General features: G+C 32.9%; 1 protein-coding gene across 1 annotated transcript; it reads right to left on the bottom strand.

Annotated features, from left to right (window-relative positions):
* Window positions 1–634: 634 nt before the first annotated feature.
* On the bottom strand, window positions 635–22,263 carry LOC140050007 (divergent protein kinase domain 2A-like). The gene is made up of 6 exons (XM_072094988.1): window positions 22,137–22,263; window positions 16,483–17,113; window positions 14,800–14,940; window positions 9,015–9,174; window positions 4,306–4,443; window positions 635–3,666 (listed from the first exon to the last, which is right to left on the bottom strand). Exons 2-6 carry the CDS (start codon window positions 17,104–17,106, stop codon window positions 3,479–3,481), a joined length of 1,251 nt encoding a protein of 416 aa, XP_071951089.1. The 5' UTR covers window positions 17,107–17,113; window positions 22,137–22,263; the 3' UTR covers window positions 635–3,478.
* Between the last annotated feature and the right edge of the window lie 57 nt (window positions 22,264–22,320).

The raw sequence follows: 22,320 nt of genomic DNA, 5'->3' as shown, positions 1-22,320 counted from the left end.
AGCCCAGACTACACATGTTATAAATAGGCCCTATTTATAATACTGCAGTCATAATATAAAAAAAAAAAAAACTATTTTCCTAATTAGTATTCCGACAAAACTACTAATTGTTTGATAAATAGTTCATAATATAAAAGAGAAGCTATCTTTAGATGTATTACCGAGAACTTATTTTATATCTTGATAAACTATACACATTTAATATTTCTATATTAAAAAAACATCAGCTAACATAGCCATATGTATAATAACAAAAATATGATAGGAGGGAAATTTTAGTATGGTTACTACTAGCACAAAGAATACTATGATGAGGCATTATTATATCATTATTTGTGAAATGAGTTTATCACTAGTAAACAAAAAATAATAAATTATAAACACCCCGAGTTGTAGCCATATAATGAATAATTTTAAAAAGTTATATATGATACAGAGTGCAATATTGTTTTATTAGTGAACAGACAGTATGGTTACTAGCACACACAGAATAATTATATTAATATATGATAGAAGGTGAGTGAACTACAGTAAGTATGTTAACAGTACACAAAAATAATAATGGAACAAAAACACCCTGAGCTGTCTATAATTATTTATTTATAACTTTGTATTTATTATTAAATTATTATTTTATTATTACTTCATATCTATTATGTAAAATGTGTATTATTTCAACTTACTGGACATTATATCAAATAAAAACAAGCACATTTATTTTACACAAAAATACAGGTATTTAGGTAAATTAATTTGTTATTTAGTTATATAATATGGTACAATTCACTCTATATAGCACGTGTATATGGCAAATTCTGACAACTGTAATGTCAGGGTTAGTATGATACAGGCATTCCATGTGATAGATGTGACACTGTAACACAGAATTTGTACTAATTATAGATACAGTATCGGAAATCGGTGTACTTCCTACAAAATTTGCATCACATAAGCAGTTGTTATTTCTTTAAAAAACCATGTACGAAAATATAGATAACAGTTATACAAAAAAAAGTTTTAAAAAAGTTTTTAAAAAAACAACATTTTAAAATAAAATGCCCAATTTTTATAATACTGTATTGCACGCACACAAACACACTATACAAATTCATTGATAGTATATAAATGAAAAGAAATTGTATGCTGTACTACTTTTAAAATTGTATAAATTGTACACTGTATATTTTATTAGCATTTGCCGAATACCAAATATCTGGTAATTCTGAATAGGATTGTGTTTTTTTCTACATTTTTTACAGGCAGAAGAATTAATGCAAAAGACGGTTAGTAGATACCGTACTGAGTGAGTGTGGCTGAGCGGTGAAGACAGTGGAACCGAAATTCATAGCCATAACATTGGCAAGGGTTCGAGGATCACTCGCTCCATGGTTCTGGTGGTAGAACAAGTCTTCTCGGATAAGGACTATAAACCGTAGGTCCAGTGTACATGTGGCTCATGTGCACTTTAAAGAACCTAGTACAGTGTACATCTTTCGAGACGAGTAGGGGGTTACCCCGGTGTACTAGTTCATTTATATACACACACTGTTGTGGACAGACGTATTGGCGCCGTAGTTGGCTGTGCCGATGTCACAATGGGACCCTTAGTGGAGCAGTAGCTTTGCTCCTTATAGAAGAAGAAGAAGTACTGCAAACGCAACGTAAGCGTGTTGACCAATGACAATCGACAGTTTGAATAATTAATCACTTGCAATTGGTCAACTCACTTACGTTACCTCTACGTCCTTGCATTGCGTCCTAGTGGGAACTAACTAAGCTTAATAAAACCATGCAACATACAGCAACTAATAATGGTAGTGAACCAATAAATAATAATTAAATTGCGCCAAATGGGGTTAAATAAATTAAGGATGGTTGGGTGTTTCAAACAATTTTACTACAATAAGAGTATAAAAAAAACTTAATTCACTTAAACCTAATATTCAAATAAATAATTAAATTGGAAATAATTATGCGGCAAATGGGGTTAAATAAATCAAGGACGGTTGGTGTTTTATTAATTATTGGTGTTTAATTAAATTATTAATTTCAATCAATTTTACTATAATAACACAGTATAAAAAAACACTTAATTCACTATAACCTAATATTCAAATAAATAATTCAATTGAAAATAATTATGGGTAAATAAATTAAGGATAATGGCTGTTTTATTAAACTAATTAATACATAATTACAGTAGTCATAAAAACCAATATGTACATTAACCTATAAATAAAAGTTAAATAAATTATTATTGAAAACAAAATGAGGGTAAATTCATTTGTGTCCTAATTTCCAGCTTTTCTAGTTCTATTTCTAGTTGCCCCATGACCTAGCATGACGGGCTGGCAGGGTTTTATGGCTGTCCAGAAACAACGCCCTTGTAGTTGGTTTTTGTTTTTAGTACTAACTGGGTGGCCGGTGTACCCACACCATGCTCCTAAAGAAAGTTAATGTGGGTACAGGTTTAGTCACTGATGTGTGGACTAGTACACTGAGGCAATTCCTCCTACTTGTCTTGAAAGATGTAAAATGTATTAAATAGTAAAAAAAATGTAACTGTACCTATAAATAATATTAAAGATGTATCCCCCTGAAATATAATTTTTTGTTGAATATGCCATTAAATGTTGCATAATAGTTATCCACTTTGACCAAAAATTGGATTGGAAAAAAAAAATATTTATCTGAAAAAACTGTAATTTAAAGCAAAAAATAGTCAAATTGGCTGCCAGCCAATGGGTTTTTGGTTGAATTTAACCATTTATTTTGTCATTTTATAAGTGAAAATATTTTTTTTTTTCTACGGAAGTAATTAACTTTGTTAAAACTACAAAATTTGATTTTAATAATCTTCATGTGTTATGTTTTTAGGGGACAATAAAGTAAATTATAAATTAATAATAAATAACAAAATCTTTAAAAGGAATAATTTAATTGAATAAATTATGGGTAAATGAGGTTAACTGCAAAGGATGTGTTGAGTGTTCCTTTCCCAGCTCTAAAATGAATTACTAAAATTGTCGCATTTATTCAAATATATTATATAAAAAAGATTCACTTAACGAGCCTAATGCTTTTAAAAGGCACTTAAACAATAAAGAAAAATTGATTTACCGATCACTTGGTTAACTTCAGCAAAACAGTTAATGTATTGCTTAAATAAAGAAAAATAACCCGTTGATTTCTAAGCCTGAGGCCCCAATCTCATTTCGCTTGAACCTGAAAATGCCGCAAGATAGAGCAAGAACAGGCTTGAATAGAGAGAGCTTTTTACATTGTGAATGCCAGTTTTAATCAATATTACTATATTGAACCTCATCAATATTTTTATTGGTTCGCGCAAGAAACGACTTTCACAATGACATAAATATCTGATCATATCACCCTGATCACCTTTGACCCTGTTCTGTCAATTCCTTAACAAGTACTCCAAATGAATATTAGAAACGGCCAAGACTTAAAACAGTTTTCGTTACCGGCCTTGTTCTGCTAATTTCTTTAGAAGTGCCGAGAGGGCAGGGAAAGCTTTAAAACGACCGAGGTGGTTTTTTGGTTTTTGGCACTCAATTATTAGATCCAACAACTGTTGTTTTTCAGGAAGCGTGAAGGGAATGTCGTGTAATAAACCTCCTTTCACAATTGGGAACTGAGTTTCTGGACCTATAAAAAACAAAGAAATTTTCAAATATATACAGGTATCTACATTATTCAACATAAGAATAAAGTTATTTTTTATTTATCAAATATTTTAAGCTTGACAAAAAGGACACTTTGTCATGAAACGAACGAAGGAAAATGATGTATGAAAAAAAATAAATTTTTTTATAAAATAATGGTTAATCCATATTCAGGGGAACCATATCAGACCTATTATTATTTTTGCATTAGAAAAAAGAAATACATTCTTTAAAAGGGACACCTTCTGACCAAACAAATATTTCCCCTTATTTGGGTTAATTAAGGAGTGACCCTTTAATTGGAGTGTCACAAAAGAGGGTTCTACATGCCAATTATAGGATGGGTAAATATATCGTGCTTATAAAATAAATTTAATTTGAGGTTTAGAGAAACAAATATACAACCCTGGCACAAAGTTAGGAGAACCCTGGCACAAAGTTAGGAGAACCCTGGCACAAAGTTAGGAGAACCCTGGCACAAAGTTAGGAGAAACCTGGCACAAAGTTAGGAGAACCCTGGCACAAAGTTAGGAGAACCATGGCACTAGGTTAGGATTGAACCCTGGATCTTGAATTGGCACGTTAACCATGAATCTACAGCTCTACATCATGCAACACAAACCTAAAATGGAATGGCACATAGCATAGTAGTTATGGTCAGTCTGTAACCGTGTGCACAACAGGTCAGCAAAAAATGACAGACATCCTACACAATCATCATGATCGGATTCAAATGGTACGTCCCAGTTTTCTGGTTTATCTAAACAAAGATATAACATTTTAAACATCATTAACAGAAATTAAGTGTTTAATATTGTGTTTAGATTTAGTGTTTTTACATTAACATTCAATTTATGGACATAAGGGTCATAATATAAAGGTGTCCACATTTGGTATGCAGATTGGTTGGCGACAGGGTGATTTAGATTTGTTTGGCTTTTTAGGTGGCTTCCACTAATGCTGCCATTAATCCATAAGTTTGTAGGTCCTAAGATTACTTTCATTACCGCAAATATGGTTATTAATTTAACAAGAAATAACCCTTTATAATGATATGAAAAATTATTAATATACAACTACAGTTTAAAGGCCAATTTACACAGACTAGCAGTAACGGTAAGCGGAAAACCGTGTAGCAAATACCGCCCATCCGCTCCGCGTTGTGTGTAAATGGTAATATAAAATGAATAACATAGATTTTATATTGTTATTACACTCCTCTATAGTATTTAAATCTTAAGGGGACACCTTCAGGGATGTCCTCTGAATAATTTATGGCCAGTGTTACTTCTTGTTCATTTCACATGAATCTGTTTTCTTATTGAAGGTGTACCCTGAATAGGGGTGTCCTAAAGGAGGAGTTTCACTATAGTATAAACTTAAAGAAAACTCTAATATAGTAAAGCTCTGTCCACACTATCAAATTTCATGTGACAAAAATATGTGATGTGTCCATATATATCAATACCATATTTGGGTATATCCCTACCATACTTGGGTATATCACTACCATATTTGGGCACATTTTTTTTTTTCAAACTAGTTTGATATTGTATACAGAGCTTAAGTCCCTAACAAGGAAAGGCAACTTGATATACTTTTATGCTTTCCCTTTATAATAAAGGGAAGTAATTGTACTATTCAGAAATGCCAAATCATTTTGGATTTTGAATAATTTATTGTATATTAGCAGAGTAGTAAATATTACTGTAAATCAGGAATCAATTAACACAGATATTGGCTCCACATAGACTACTGTACATATACTAGCCAGAAGCTATTTATGAATTTACCTTGGTAAATTTACAAGTAAAGTTGTTGTTCACTGCAAATTAATCAATAGACACACTGCATCCGCATAGTGTAAAATAGTATAGTTTGGTTTGAATAGTCATACTTGAAAAGTAGATATGATGAACATGAGGAATGATCCATCCGGGTGCAAAGTATCAATTCTATCCATTGTAGGTTTCAAAGCCATTTATTACAGTATGTTTTTGCAGACTCCAAATTATTTAATTTCACAAGGTAAATACTTCCCCCCCCCCCCCCCCAAAGTCCCATACCGGTCAGATAAAATGTTTATAAAAATAGAACAATTAGATCGAACTTCTGCCACTAAAAATTATCCAATCAAATAGAAGAATCCACTTAGTTTAGACTTGCCCCAAGTCTGTAGTAATTGTCTTACGTTAGTCCACCTGAGTCTGTGTTTCAATTTTTGTCTGAATGACCAAAATTAAATCGAAACACGGTCTAGAGCTGAGATTACACTCAGTTATGTATTGAAGTCAACTCTCCCAATACTGGACTCTCTGAAAACCGGAAACTCTCCCAAAACCAGACTTTTCTTGAGGTCATAAGGTCCAAAATTCATTTTGACCATTAGAATACACTAGGCCAGTCATAAAAGAGTTGACTGTATAAAAATTAATATTTGACACACAACGTTCTCATTGTCTCTGTATAAATAAGATTCTGTAGACTATAGAACCTGTGAAATAGAACAGTTACATTCTCTCATTCTTGTCACTTTGTCACCCAACCGGTGACAAGAAATATGAAGAATGTGATGGATGACAGACAGAAAATCATTAAAATTAATGAAAAATGAATAAATAATAGAAAATTGAATGACATGTAGTAATTAATAAATGAATAAAATGTTAACAGTTGATGAATTGAAGAAAAACAAATAATAAAACGCTTCTGCTTTTGTTTTCTAACTTTTGCAGTATTAGATGTAACAAATTATTGTTATTATTTTGTGTTAAAGGGTGTTTATAGTTATAAATGTTTATAGATTTGCCATAAAAAAATCAAATTAAAACAGCAGACGTATTATTTCAATTCAAATGAGGAAGTACATTGAAATTAAAAAATATTTATTTAATTTGTTTATGGTACAGAAATCAGACATATGGAGAACAAAAAAAGAACTATAAATGATTAATTTTATAGGGGTATCCTATAGTATAACAAGGGGTTGGTCATAAAGTGCTACAGTATTTTACAGTAGACCCCTATTACAGTAAGGGGACACCTTCATGACCAAAGTGTAACATTATTAGGGTGTCTCCTTAATAGGGATTGGCTGTGTTAAAGCACATATTTACAATCAGAATTTTTAACTTTTATACAATCAGAATTTTTAACTTTTATACAATCAGAATTTTTAACTTTTATACAATCAGAATTTTTAACTTTTATACAATCAGAATTGTTAACCTTTATACAATCAGAATTTTTAACTTTTATACAATCAGAATTTTTAACTTTTACACAATCAGATTGTTCAGATAGCAATTGCATTTTTATAACACTTTTGTTAACATTTTATTATACCATATTTTTCTATGTATTTTTCTAAATTTGTTAAATGTCGGTGTTATTGTATCGTTCAAGTTGACAGGGGCTGGTCAAGCACATCACAAGATGACAGTTTTATACTTTTGCTTTTCCGCTACTCCCCTGTTATACTTATATGTTTGTTTTTTTTTGCTATGTAGAAAGATTGAAAATAAATAAATAAATAAATATTGCCTTAATTCGTTTTATAGGCAGGAGTCCCTTAATGGGGGCATACCAAAGAAGGAATGAATAAAAAATGAAAAATTAAAATGTATGTCCTTTGAATCGGAGTGACAATTTGAGATCCTACTAAAAAACCAAACCTTTAGATTGTTGTTTTCATTTACGTATTATGTTTTTTTTTATAAATAATTCAAATATTTTTTGTTAATGGGCATCTTTTAGGAAAAACAAGTAAAGGAATATTTGTAAGGACACAAAAATAACAAACCATCCTGCTCTAAACAGACAAATGTTACAGTATAACAAAATAACAAACCATCCTGCTCTAAACAGACAAATGTACTACAGTATAACAAAATAACAAACCATCCTGCTCTAAACAGACAAATGTACTACAGTATAACAAAATAACAAACCATCCTGCTCTAAACAGACAAATGTACTACAGTATAACAAAATAACAAACCATCCTGCTCTAAACAGACAAATGTACTACAGTATAACAAAATAACAAACCATCCTGCTCTAAACAGACAAATGTGAAAAGCGTACAGTAATTTCGGAAGAAAGAATGAATGAACGAATTATAGTTCGATCAAGACAGAATTGTGTAATTTATTTAGTGCTACGCGATGTAAAAGCAAATCACGCAAGGATCGATCATAAAATATTTGACATTTAGAGTCAGCAACGCTCAGCCATAATGAATCGTAACATCTAAGCATATCAATCAACTTCATCGTCAAAAATCGGAAGAAAAAATCAAATTACAGAAAACAGAACTTCCTTAATGCAAAAATTTAGATGTAATTGTAGAGTAAAAATACACTCTGATGAAATGGATAGCATAATTGAAAAGCATTTCCATTTCCACTTCAAACAGTTGGTTTGTATGACTGAGAGTGCTCAATGAATTTTTAGTTGCATATGTGAAAGAGAATTTTTTTTTTTAATTTCCTTAATTCAAAAAATGGACAAAATAATAACAAAATATTTTAATTACTTAAATTCAACATCAATGAAAATGATAAAAATAGTAATGTTCAATTTATATAGAGCAAAATGCAGAGCGCTGAACAATCAACAGAAAATGAAAAAAGCACAAAATTAATTAATGTTTAAAAGTGCAAATTAAAAAGGTGGGATTTAAGGAGTTGTTGTAAATGTGGCGAGTGAAAGAATTATTTGATTCATTAATTAGATTTAATTAGATTGATCAGATTAAAAGAAGTTATTTTTTAAAGTTTTAATTAGCATTTTTCACATGGAAATCTTGGGATATTTCTACAGTTGGAATTTCTTTAATTATAAAGGTCTATAATTTTCCATTAAGGAAGTAAAATTGTACTGGTATTATTGTGAATTGTAATGTCAGAGTTAAACATTACCAAATCTCACACCATTCTTAGCCTGACTGACAAAACATGCAGTATGAAACATAAGAGTCAATAAACATCAAAGGTGTGCCCTCTGGTTATGAATACAGTAGACTTTATACCTTTTATTAGGGATCATGGTAAAATTAATAATTGCATTTACTGCATGAGTAAACTACATTTGTTTGCTCTTTAAACCTGTTTATGCAATTAGGTAGAAAGCTTGAGATGGAAACCATACACACTGTTTATTGCAGTCAATGCCTCAGAATAAAACATTAAAACAAACTAAAAGTCCATTATTGCAATAGTAACTGCAGAAACTGCAGTAAAATAATTTAAACTTGATCCCTATTAAAACACTACCACTGTTTTCTATATGCCATTGTAAAGCTATGATAAATATTAAGTTAAAAAATACCCTTTCTAATCTGTTGTTTATCCACAACAATGATATTCTCAGCATCTACAATGTACACTGATCCATCCGGCGCCACGGCAAAATTGTCGGAGGACACATCTGTTAAATATAAAACGTAGTCATCTTCGTTGTTTGTCAGACGTTCAAAAAGTTGAGTTAACTGCAAAGAAAATATAATTCATTGAATTTTTTAGGAATTGTTTTTTCTAAGAGCATGTGACACAGTGTGATGGTGGGTTCGAATCATGTGCTCATCACATAGGTCGGTTTCCTCTTCCAATCCTTTTGTATTCAATATCGAAATTATTATCATTTCAAGAAATAAAAAAAAAACACCTCTTTTTTTTCTTCAATTTTAATATCACCTCCTTCTCAGCGTAAGTAATGATTTGATTTTAAAAAGTACAGATGTTTTGAAAAGTTCGATCTTTAAAATAGAATAAATATGAAATTGTCAAAATGAATAATTTTACAGCAACTTTGTACAGTACATCTGTTAAAATAAATATAGGCCACATCTATCACACACGATTGACTTCGTTTGGCATTTGCTATCATCATATCAAGTCAAAGGTAAAAATAAAACAGTATTTATCAGTGTATAAATTGGAACTAGTCAGTGATAATGTCAAAATTATGATTTAACTTGGTGTTTTAAATTAACTTTCCCATTTTACACATTGCTATTAAGAACAAACAAACACATGATATACCCATTGTGGCATTGTTTCCGCTCGGGGCATAATAGATTTCGTCGGCTTGCTTTTAAATGAAAATAGCCTCAAGGATATAGCAATGCATTAATAAACATGTACTGTAAATATTACAATACAATTCATTCATAATAAACTTCTTTGCAACACTCGTGCCATCTGTCTTCCACAGAAAATCATGTTACACGATTATTGGGTTAATTCTTTCATCTAAACAGCTGAGAAACCCAAGAATTGTGTTACTGTTACCTAATATAAAATAAATGTTGTTGAATAAATAGTTCTATGTTTCCTATTTAATTAATCAATATTTTGAGTTTGTTTTCTAACATAAGATGATTGAACTCATCACATTAGGAAGTGCGAAATGTTTTTTCAGAAATTATTGCCTGAAATGAAATTTTTTTTTAATGTATAGTTCTATTTAAAGAAATGCTGCAAGTTTCTTGGTAATTCTCCATTAGGGAGTTGTGGCCCATTTTTAGAAAGCTTTGCTTTGCTTTTTCAAACCAAAATAATGATGCAAAGTACCCATAACCCATAAACAAGAACACTCAGTGGAAAGCGGAGAGTTTTTTTTTCTTGTCAAAGGTTCTTAATATAATTCATAAAAGGTTTGGGTTTATTCAGAGACTATGAGTTGCATTCTAACTTGGTGGGTTGGTGCAGCTCGGTATAAGAAATAACGAGTTCGCATTAAATATTGTAGGTCGTCAAGGTCAAATCTAAAAATTAATTCATGTGGGTACACAGGTAGACCTACAGTACTCTTGTTGCCATTGTCATTGGTTGTTTCAATATTATAAGTTCCTATGAACTACTTTACCTACAGTACAGTAAATACTGATCTCGATACTAAACTAAAATCTCCATCACATCTGTGTAAATAACAAGTCAAGTAGACACACACACATTATATTTAAATAATGCTTGACCCATGTAGTTGGTATTAGATAACAAAACAAATTAACATTGTTAATTGACAAATCTACTGTACTGTACTACTATAGAATCATGGATAAATCAATTATTCAAATGCATCAAGTACTATAATGCCTTCTCAAAAACTTTGTGCCCAAATGCGCTTGTACTTCACAAGTTATGTTTTGTTCCAGTATGTTGCTTTGCTTTAATACAGTATCAGCATTATTGTTAAACTCATTGGACAACAGCGATTCTTTGGGAAAAGTGTATACTTTCTATTATGAATAATACCTGACCTATGACCTACTCAGAGTATTATAAACCCTTTAACGGTGCCTAGCAAACTCCAGAGTTTACACACACCAGGGTGCATGCCATGCAATAACACAGGGCTGGTGTGTGGTAATGGTATATTTGGTAGGCAAGGTGAAAGGGGAAATACAAAGACGAATTAATACAGTTAATTGATACTACTAAGGAATCTTTAAACATGGTATCAAATATTTTGTGCCTTAAATGCGAAAATAATGTTTCAGTGTGGTGCTTTTGGGCTTTATTAAATTGTACTTTCATAATTAATCTTTTGCTCTTCTTTAACATTTCTTCTGTTGATTGTCCCCTGCATTTTGCGCTATTGAACATTATTATAATCTATCTAATAATTCTGCTTTTACATTAGAGGTTTTAATTTGGTGGAGATGTATGATGAACACTTTCACACGCTATGGCACTTTAAATGATCACGGTACTTAGCTGAAAACGCCACGCTTGGAATGGGACATTACCATCCAAGGAGCTTATAAGATTACACTGTATTTAATATGACAATTTTACATAATAATCATAATCTTTTTGTACTTTTTCCTTCATCAAAGGTTATTACAGAACGATAGAGTACAGTAGATTGGATTTACATCAGCTAATATCAGGAATTAAATTGATGTGCAATAAATGCATTATGTTGCAATGTGAAAATTCTGACTTAATTTTATTTTAAAAGCTATAGTTACAAAGAAGTGAAACTGTATGCATTAATGGTATACATATTGTGTAGTCATAAATCTAACTGTGTAATTATAGTAAAATGAAATTAGTTTATTTTTAGAGTATTTCTTTGGAAAAGATGGCAAATTTAGAATATTGAATACAAAGATCTGAAGAAAAAAAATCCAAAAAAGCACTTCTTGGGGAAAAAAGAATGAATGTTTTGTCAAGCACTGATCCAGAGAAAAGATAATTTCTCTTTACACTATGAACACAAGATTTAATTTAAAGATTTAAAGTTAAAGATTATTTTCCTGAAGATACTAATTAGGTGACAGCAAATGTATGTGTTGATTGATCCAACATGCCCTTTGCTATCATAAAATCTTGTTAACTTTGAATGTTTATAAGCAGAAAAATTATTTTTTCTTAAAAATAAACTTTCTTTTAAAATTTGCAGTGTACAGAATCTTTAACATTTGACATTGTTTTGAATTCTATCTTCGTTTTTTTTTGTATTACAATCTTATCAATTTAACAATCCACCTCAGCATTGTTAACATTCATAGTTGTACAGTAAAGCCATCTGAATTTTGTGTGAAACATACAACAATGATTTTCCATCTCAATGTCAGGTTATGTAAGATAACTGCCATCTTCTTGTTCTCTGTCAATGTATCTCTAATATTTTCCATCTCAATGTCAGGTTATGTGAGATAACTGCCATCTTCTTGTTCTCTGTCAATTTATCTCTAATATAAACTCTACATGACACATTCATCACGAATCATTGAAGCAATCAAATAGTTGTCATTTTCCCTTATTAACCTCTGATCAGATCACATTTCATTAAAATCAACATTGATTACAGTTTAAGTAGAGTCACTGAATTGACTACAAGATTATTTCACTGAACCATTTGCAAAAATGCAACTGACTTACAGTAGTTACATTTCTTATAGTAAAATAGGAGAGTTAGTTTGGTAGTTTCTATTAATAGTTTTAAACATGATTGGTTTCCAATCCCAATAAGGCGTGATTGGTTTGGGGCAGGGTGTGTGCCACCATTCTCTCCGAAGGTCCCCATCATGAGCTGCTTAAGTCTGTTCCTATGTTGATTTTGTATATTAGTTATTACCATTGAGTTTTTATACTGATTTTTGTTATGTTTTGTTATTGTTATATATTTGTATTAATATACAGTATCTTCTACAGTATTTTTATATGATTTTATATTAATTTTTTTTTAAATATTATATAATGTTGACATGCAATTTAGCAATTGGGCCACTATTTAGTATTTTTAATATGCAATAAAGTTAATAGTTAAAAATGGTGCCATGGTTGAAAAAGAATCAAGGTGATGACAATTGACAGAACATACAGACTCGGTTTCAGTAATACAGTAGTAGTAGAAAGTTACTGGTTTTCTACATCTGCAGCCCAAAAAAAAATTCTCAGAAACCTTACTTCAAGAGTTCATTGCACTGAAATTGTCAGAGAATTCTCAAGTAAATTTGATCGTACGATGAACGAAATGATTTAAGTATTTCTTAACAAAAAAATGAAATATCAAACAATTTCTGGCTGTAATTCTACACTTGGTCATAATAATTCTAACTATTTGATGTCAACTCCATTAAGAATCAAACGAGATTGATTCCTATAAATATTTCATCTCATTTCGTAAAAGAATCTGAGTGGTAAAAGCAGACTATATATATTTTATGTGCATTGATTTAACAGTGTACATATTTATGCTGGTTCATATTAAAGCTATTCTTGTACCTTACAGTACCCACTTTAAACCTTTACTCCATCTGTTCTTGCAAAAGTTTGAATGAAAAACAAATATAATATCTAGAAAATAGAACTTTCCCAATACAGTACTAAAAGATGCAATTTTTAAAAAATTATAAAATTTAAGAAAATTAATATATTTCTTTATTTTTACGATCAGAAACACAGGCAACACATAAAATAAAATTTGAAATCTAGTAATTAATACTAAATGTATTCTATGATTACCGACACCTTAGGCTGTGCTACTTTACATTCAAATCATCTTTACTTGCCTGCGCCTAGAAGTAGGTTATAGCAAAACAACCGACACGTTGATTTCAATATCTTTTGGTGTACCGCAAACCTAATTTTATACTAAGCTTTCAAATCGCCATGCAAACCTTTATACAATAACATTATTCTTAAAATTACATTTTCTAAATAATTATACATGACGATCACATAAAAGCAAACTCGAACTCGAAGAATCTGTTTCAGCAAGACATAAATTTGACAACTCAGTACGTCTGACTCAAGTTAATCAATAAACACTGATAACATAGACACCGTGGCATCTAAAGTCTAATTAAAATCAAGTGTACTAACAAAACATCACACTGATGTGCTTCATTAGGACTTTTATTTAGTTAAACGTTGAGTCAATATTAATTTGTTTGACAGGAAAATTATTGACATTCTATTGTTAATTATTAATAATATTGGTATTATTATTATTACTGTATATTAGTATGGATCTAAAGATAAAAGAACTGAGAGAGGAAAGATTTTATGGAATTTATACTACTGTACATTGCCAACTCAAATAGAATACACCAAGCTTAATACTGTACAGTATGTTTCCATCTAATATGGCTGCCACAAATTGACCAGGACACAAAGTTCAATCACTTATGGCTTACAATGTTTCAAATTATCTAATGATACCGTACTATGGTCGATAGTCTCTGGGGGCCTCCGTATAGAATGTGGTCTTTTGTCTGAATTTAGTTTGAGGCGCTGGGATTATACTTGAGTAGGATTTAAGAATATAATTAACATGATTTTTTTTTTTAATAACCAAATATCGATTATTACTTCAAGTATTAGTCTGTCTTCGGGCAAGAAACCGCAATTCTTAGCTTGATAGCCAGGACTTTTAAAGGGGGTTCTTTTGTAGAGAAAATAACCCTTTTAAAAGGCACTTTTTGCAATACAAAGGGAAAAAACCGACATGTTAGGCTAGTTTTAAGCATGTATCACTTTGCTGGTCTTCAGTTTGAAATGGGCACTTTGGCAGAAAGGGGGGTTCACTCATACCTACAAACTCCCTAGCTACAGGCTTGTATTCACCTTATTTTTTGGGTCCAAGCTTAGAATCGTACCTGATATGCAATCTTCACACGGTCTTCCCACGGATGGTTATAGAACGAACGCAATGATGGGCCGATATTTTCCTCAACGATGAAGCGTCCGCAGGCACCCTCATATCCCGGAAATGGCCAGCCATCTTTTTTTGGAAACGTCTGGAAATAAAAGTAAAACAAATTTTCTTTTCTCTTTCTCGATGTAAAAAACAGTAAAAACACAAATGAACACACTGCATCTATCCGACGCCAATAGAATTTGAAATTGTGCAAGTCCATAAACCGTTTGTAAGCGTTTATGTTTACAGTTTGTTATATATTTATTTATACTAAGTGTGAAAGTCGTACTTAAGTTTATTTTCTCAATTTGAAATCTATAATAATTTCAATTTACTTTAGCTGAATGGAAACAAATTTCATAACGTCAAAACTAAATATCATCACGAAAATGGTCGATAATAAAATAACAGAGAAATTCATTACGAACACATTGTCTTCTTTTTTCTTTTCTTATAGTTCATATCGGTTCCTTTTGTTCAATGTGTGGAAAATAAATAAATGAAACAAACAAACAAACAAACAAACAAACAACAACTGTAAATTTAAATAAGCAAGAATGCATTGGATATTTATAGAAAAACATTATTTTCAACAAAATTTTTAATTTCTATGCAAAACTAACTGTAAAGATGCAACCATACAGTTAGTATATATTTTTTGTATCAACAGGTTTCAAATCTTATGTTCTTAGGCAAATTTCTAATAAAATATTTTAGAAATTAATAAATTAATCAGAATAAGTTACAGTATCCCAAAACCACCACCACAACCAAAAAAAACCCAAATTTATTTAAATTTTATTTAGGAAAACTCTGACAGTAGTTTATTTCTGACCTATTTTTTTTTTTTTTTTATAGGTTATGATATTAATAATATTGTATGATAATACAATTTTGTGTTCAGCTTGACTTGACTCTACTGTAGACATAAATGATGAGATATGTAACGAGAATTATTTGGATTTCAAATTTAAGTTTACTTAAACCCAAATGTGTCAAGTGTTAAATAAGCAATTACGTTTAAATGGTCTTTAACACATGGGTTGCATGTTCAGTCTCAGAGGTGCATTTTATTAAAACATTAATTGCCTTTTAATGTACAGTATTAGATTGCAAGTTGAAGTCCTAAAAGATGACTTCATTGCCACAGATTAACAAGATAGACAACATACAGAACTTGGTAGTAATTTATTTCATTTTATTTTATTTTATTCAGTTGTCAACCAACAGAGATGAAACCGCCACTAACAGGTTGAATAATGATAATAATGATTCTCTTTAGAAGGTTTTGGAAGAGATCTTGAACAAATTTGGAAATGGTACCTTTCAATGTAACTATGAATCATATATATTGATATAAAACCAAAAGGCAAAATTGGTTCAGTGGCTAAATCTCAAGGGAGGTACAAATAAAAAATAGCAAAATGCAGACCTTTCGGAAAACACTAATTCTTCTTCATGTAATGTAAGTGATATTGAGAAGATTGATAACGATCTCTGATAGAGATCAAAACATATACTGTAGCACAGTTTACAGATTTTATCATCATATATTACTTTATTTTTTAAATATTAGAATATTGTTTTCATCTGATAAATGTGATGATCGTCATGCAGAAATTTATTTCAAAAATATTATTACCTGTAATAAAATAGGTTCTGGGTTAAAGAATAATGTTGTTACAAGATTGAGTTGTTGATGTTGCTTTACGCCACCGATCCACGAGCGTTCATCGTACCGAGACCAAATTCTATCAAGCAAACGCTGCGAAGGACACCTAACAAGATCTGACATTCTCTTGACACCATCAACCATCAGTTTTCCATCTTCCATGGCTTTGATCAAGTCACTTTGGAAAATAACGCGAGACACATCACAACCAGTAGCATCTTTGCCTTGCTCACATATCTTCGCATCTAATTGGTTAAGTTCGTCCGTATGTCCGAGTTTCTTAAAAACGACAGGTTTCTCCTGGTGGCGACCAAAGAACACGTTCTTAACATTAACAACATCCAGCATTCGGAATTTGTAAAATAATTCAAGAGCGAGTTCACCTCGCTGGAAACTTCCACAGAGGCTTGTGCCGTAACAAGCCGGACATTTACGTGCTTCGAGAAAGTCAAAGTCTTTTAATTCGTTCTTTAAGAACACAAAATATATTTTTATGTAGACGATTGAAGAGAAAAATAGCGTAAGAATAATTAATAATTTTCTTTTCTTGAGTATACTTAATGGTCTGTCTAACCTTTGGGTCCAGATTTTCATTATATCACTATCAAAATAGAAAAGAATACAGTTCATAAAAATATCACATATTTATCATAAAATTACAAATGCTGTACAAACTACTGTAACATAAAAATCTTTAACATTTTTTAATACTGACTACTATACTGACTTTATGTTTCTAGGCATACTGTACAATGTTCATACAGTAGTTTTCTAGTTATTATTAAATCAACAATAGCTAATGTTTGCTGGTTTACATATCTGAAAAATTACAATTTACAGTTCTTTACTTTTTAGTCTGATTGCCAAATTAGTGCAAACTCAACTTTTTGTAGAAGAATAAAAAAATGTATATTATTCAACAAATTAAAAATCATCATCATCATCATCATCACATTTAACCTTTGTTCTTACAGTACATCCACAGATCATTCCAACTGTCACTTGTGATTGTACAATATTACATTCTAACAAAATATATTTTAAAGTTTACTTTTTTAGATGCAAAAATATTTAAAAAACTCTAAATATTGTAGGGGTTGTCAAAGATGCTAACATTTCAAATTTGTCAATGCATAATTTCAAGAATATAATTTGCTATACTTGACAGTATTACAATTATTATTCCCTACTGAACAAATACAAGCCTATAAACAATGGCCAATTAAAAATTCATTAATTTTTGCTTTAATTATCCTAATGGTAAATTCAAGGTTTAATTCCATTCATTTGCTGACTGCAGCCTGCTCATAGAAAAGCATCAATTATTGTACAGTACAAAGTACTCAAATAATGTCACAAATATTTTGAGAAATACTGCATTTTTTTTACTAAAATATCTTATCAACATTAGAAAAACATTTTCTACTACATATAATTTAAAATTAAGCTATATGATTTGAGGATTTTTTTAGGCTAACTGTCAGTAGAAACACTGATGAGAAAACTAAGCATTGACAGAACCAGAAATACCACTAAGTATTCATATTTAAAATGAAACAGGCTCAGTTGGCAGATACAAATACAATTAATGTTCACTAGACATTTAAAATCTGAAATAGCAAACAATATTGAATCTTTGAAATAGAAGTTCTTCCATATTTGTTAATACAACAATTGTACACTGGTATAAACACAAAATATGCAGTAAACAAAATCATACCTGTAGTACAGCAATTATATTCCAAAACAATACTGTACCGTAGACACTACAACGTGAGAGAAATTACCACTTGAGAGCATGCGATAAAAACATTTAACACAGCTCATACCTGAGTATAACGATGATACGCAAATTCCCAGAAAGCATAAAACAGAACGTAAAATCACACGATGTACTGTAATAAGTTAGCATGCATGATTGTCATACACACAACTGAATACATTAACTGTGTTGTGTGACAAGCTTAATTTGAAAGAACCTCGGCTTCCAATCAGATTGCATTATAATATTGGGCAGCGATTAATGAACAGAATTGATAGTGTTTCAGCACCGAATAGGCCCCAAGGGATGTTGACAATTTCTCTGTTGTTGTACTGTATATTTACGATCAATTTGTCTGTGTACATAAACTGTAGAACAATACAATAAAGTATTTATGAATGAAATCAAATAGTGTTACATTCTCAATCAAGGTGCAAAATTCCATGTCTTTTGAACAATTTCAATACATGAAAAGTTCAGATAATTATCATACAGTAGTTTATCGGTATACACTATCTGTAAGGTGTGACCAGATCAAAATAATTGTACTGTATGGTGGTAAAATACACCAAATTTTCTTCATTTATTTTGCATAATGTTTTCTTTGACTTTCTAGATATTAAATTTCCATGAATCTCTATATGCATGGAAAATATTTTGTACTAAATAATAACTAATTTTTTACAGGTTTTCATCCTTGAATCTATTAATTAGATCTTTCACAATATAACAGCAGATCATAGGAGTGCTCAACTGCATTATTATATACAATTAATAAACAAATTGGGCTTTTCCTTTCCAAGGGAAGGAAGGGGTAGGAAAAGAGGAAGGGAAGGAAGGGATGAGGAGAAAAAGAATGAAGGAAGAAGTGGGAAGATAGAGAAGAGGAAGGCATGGGAAGATAGAGTAGAGGAAGGCATGGGAAGATAGAGAAGAGGAAGGCATGGACAGATGGAGAAGAGGAAGGATGGGAAGATAGGAATAAAGGCTGGAAAGAGATAGGGCAAGGAATGAAGGGGTGGGAAGAGAGAGGGAATGAAGGATGAGAAGAGAGAGGAGAGGAAGGATGGGAAAATATAGGGAAGGAAGGGTAGAAAGAGAGGTGAGGAAGGGTGGGAAGAGAGAAGGAGGAAGGTGTGTGAAGAAAGAGGGAGGAAGGGATGGGAAGAGAGAGGGAGGAAGGGGCAGGAAGAGAGAGTGTTAAGGATAGGAAGAGAGAAGGGAGGAAGGTGGAAAGAGGGAGGAAATGAAGATTTGGAAGGAGAAAGAGGTGGGAAGAGAGAGGAAAAGTGAGAAAAGATAGGAAAGGAAGGAGTGGGAAAAGAGAGGGAATGAAGGGTGGGAAGAGAAAGGGGGACAGGAGAGAAGGCAGGAAGAGTGAGAAGAGATATGGAAGAAAGAGGTGGGAAAAGAGAGGGAGAGAGGGAATGAAGGGTGGGACGAGAGAAGGGAGGAAGGTATGGGAAGAAAGAGAAGTGAGGAAGGGTGAAAAGAGAGAGAGAATGAAGGGTGGGAAGAGAGGGGAAAAGAGGGAGGGGAGGGAGGGTAGAGAGAGCAGGAAGGATGATAAGAGAGAGGGGCAGAAGGAGTAGGGGAGAGAGGGAGTAAAAGAACGAGTTTGATTTTAATTTATTTGCATCTTATTTTTAAAATACCTGTAATACTGTATGGATAATAAAATAAACAAAATAGCAAAAAGAACATTAAAATGTAAATGAAATAAATAAACCAAAATAAGCTAAAAATATAGGGAAGAGGAGGAAGAGAGGAGGGTTCTAGGACACCTACCCCCTAGACAGTTACCCCCCGGATGTTTACCACCCGGACAACTATCCCCTTAGGACAACTACCCCCCGGACAACTACCCCCCGGACAACTACCCCCCGGACAACTACCCCTTTAGGACAACTACCCCTTTAGGACAGTAACCCCCCGGACAACCACCCCCTTAGGACAACCACCCCCTTAGGACAACTACCCCCCGGTCAACTACCCCCCGGTCAACTACCCCCCGGTCAACTACCCCCCGGTCAACTACCCCCCGGTTTTTAACGGGTGTTTCGAAACAAGAGACCCGAGACCAGAGACCTGACACGAGACCCAATACGAAAAGGGAGACCTATATTTGGGTCTCCCTTTTCGTATATTAGGGTCTCCCTTTTCGTATAGTGTGGTCTCCCTTTTCTTATAGTGGGTCTCCCTTTTCGTATATTTGGGTCTCCCATTTCATATATTTGGGTCTCCTTTTTCGTATATTTGGTCTCCCTTTTCGTATATTTAGGTCTCCCTTTTCGTATAGTGGAGTCTCCCTTTTCGTATAGTGGGGTCTCTCTTTTCGTATATTTAGGTCTCCCTTTTCGTATTGGGTCTCGGGTCTCTGGTCTCTGGTCTCGGGTCTCTAGTTTCGAAACACCCGTTTTTAACCGATTATTCTGTTTAACAGCACGCTAGACCCTAGATGTGCTAGATTTAAAGTACCGTATTTATTGAAAAAAACGGCCTGGGCTGTTTATTGTTTAGGTGGTTTTTAGGTGGACATTTATTGGAAGAAAGTTGTTTATTCAATGGGAGGGAGTATAATCTAATGAAAATAGACGCCGATTATTCCATATGATGTGTCATGGGAGTTACATGGTCACCGTTTATTTGAGGGGAATTTATTTAAAGATCGCCGTTTATTCGGTGAGTGAACATTGAGGTCAAATATCAAAAGTGATATTATTCTTCAAGTGTACAAAAATACAAAATGACAAATTTGAGACAAAAATTAATTCTTTTAAGACCAGTGGTTATCGAAGCATTGTCCTGACGCAAAAATTATTATTATTATTAGCGAACCCAGTTTTTACAGTAAATACAGGGAGTACTATATAATACGTTCGACTATCCTATGATCATGTGTGACAATCTTCAGTTTATACCACCAGGCTATATTTATGTTCAATCTTTTACTTTTGTTTACAATAATGAATAGTAATTCGTCAAAGTAACGAATTAAAATATAGTTATTAATTAATAGTTGCAGAGTCAGGTTGTTGAATGGTCTGGGTGGTTAGGGTGTTCTAAAGGGATAGTTTTCTGGGTGGTAATTGTCCGGGGGGTAATTGTCCGGGGGTAATTGTCCGGGGGGTAATTGTTCCTAGGGGGTAATTGTCCGGGGGGTAGTTGTCCAGGGGGTAGTTGTCCTAAGGGGGTTGTTGTCCTAAGGGGGTAGTTGTCCGGGGGGTATTTGTCCGGGGGTTAGTTGTCCTAAAGGGGTAGTTGTCCTAAGGGGGTAGTGGTCCAGGTGGTGGTTGTCCGGGGGGTAGTTGTCCGGGGGGTAAATGTCCAGGGGGTGAATATCCGGATACGAGAGAGGAGGGAAGGAAGAGAGAAGGGGAGGAAGAGAGGATGGAAGGAAGGGAGGAGGGGAAGAGGGGAGGCAGAGAGAAGGGGAGGAAGAGAGGAGGGGAGGAAGGGAGGAGGGGAGGAAGGGAGGAGGGGAGGAAGGGAGGAGGGGAGGAAGGGAGGAAGAGAGGAGGGGAGGAGGGGAGGAGGGGAGGAAGAGAGAAAGGGAGGAAGAGAGGAAGAGAGAAGGGGAGGAAGAGAGGAGGAGAGGAAGAGAGGAGGGGAGGAGGAGAGGAAGAGAGGAGGAGAGGAAGAGAGGAGGGGAGGAAGAGAGGAGGGGAGGAAGAGAGGAGGGGAGGAAGAGAAGAGGGGAGGAAGAGAAGAGGGGAGGAAGAGAAGGGATTAACATAATCCCGTTCAGAAATATTTTGTTATATTAATTATTAATAATTTAATTAACTAGGCCCAAGTGTACAATTTACAAAACTACAACAGGAGGTATATTTTGTACCTCTCAAACATGATTAACGTTTACCTTTTTAATACCCAACAGTATATACGCGGTGTCTTTGAATCTTAGCCTCTCTGTGTTTACATTTCAGTTCAAAATGAAGCCGAATCCAGCTCGATATAGCCGCTTCCAAAAACAAAACATGACGGGTAACAAGCTGAACACGGCTAGCTTACGTATTTATCATGCTAACAACAAACAGAACTCG

The sequence above is a fragment of the Antedon mediterranea genome, chromosome 5 (assembly GCF_964355755.1).
Source record: "Antedon mediterranea chromosome 5, ecAntMedi1.1, whole genome shotgun sequence".
NCBI lineage: Eukaryota > Metazoa > Echinodermata > Crinoidea > Comatulida > Antedonidae > Antedon > Antedon mediterranea.
This window is presented reverse-complemented; position numbering and strand designations above follow the sequence as displayed.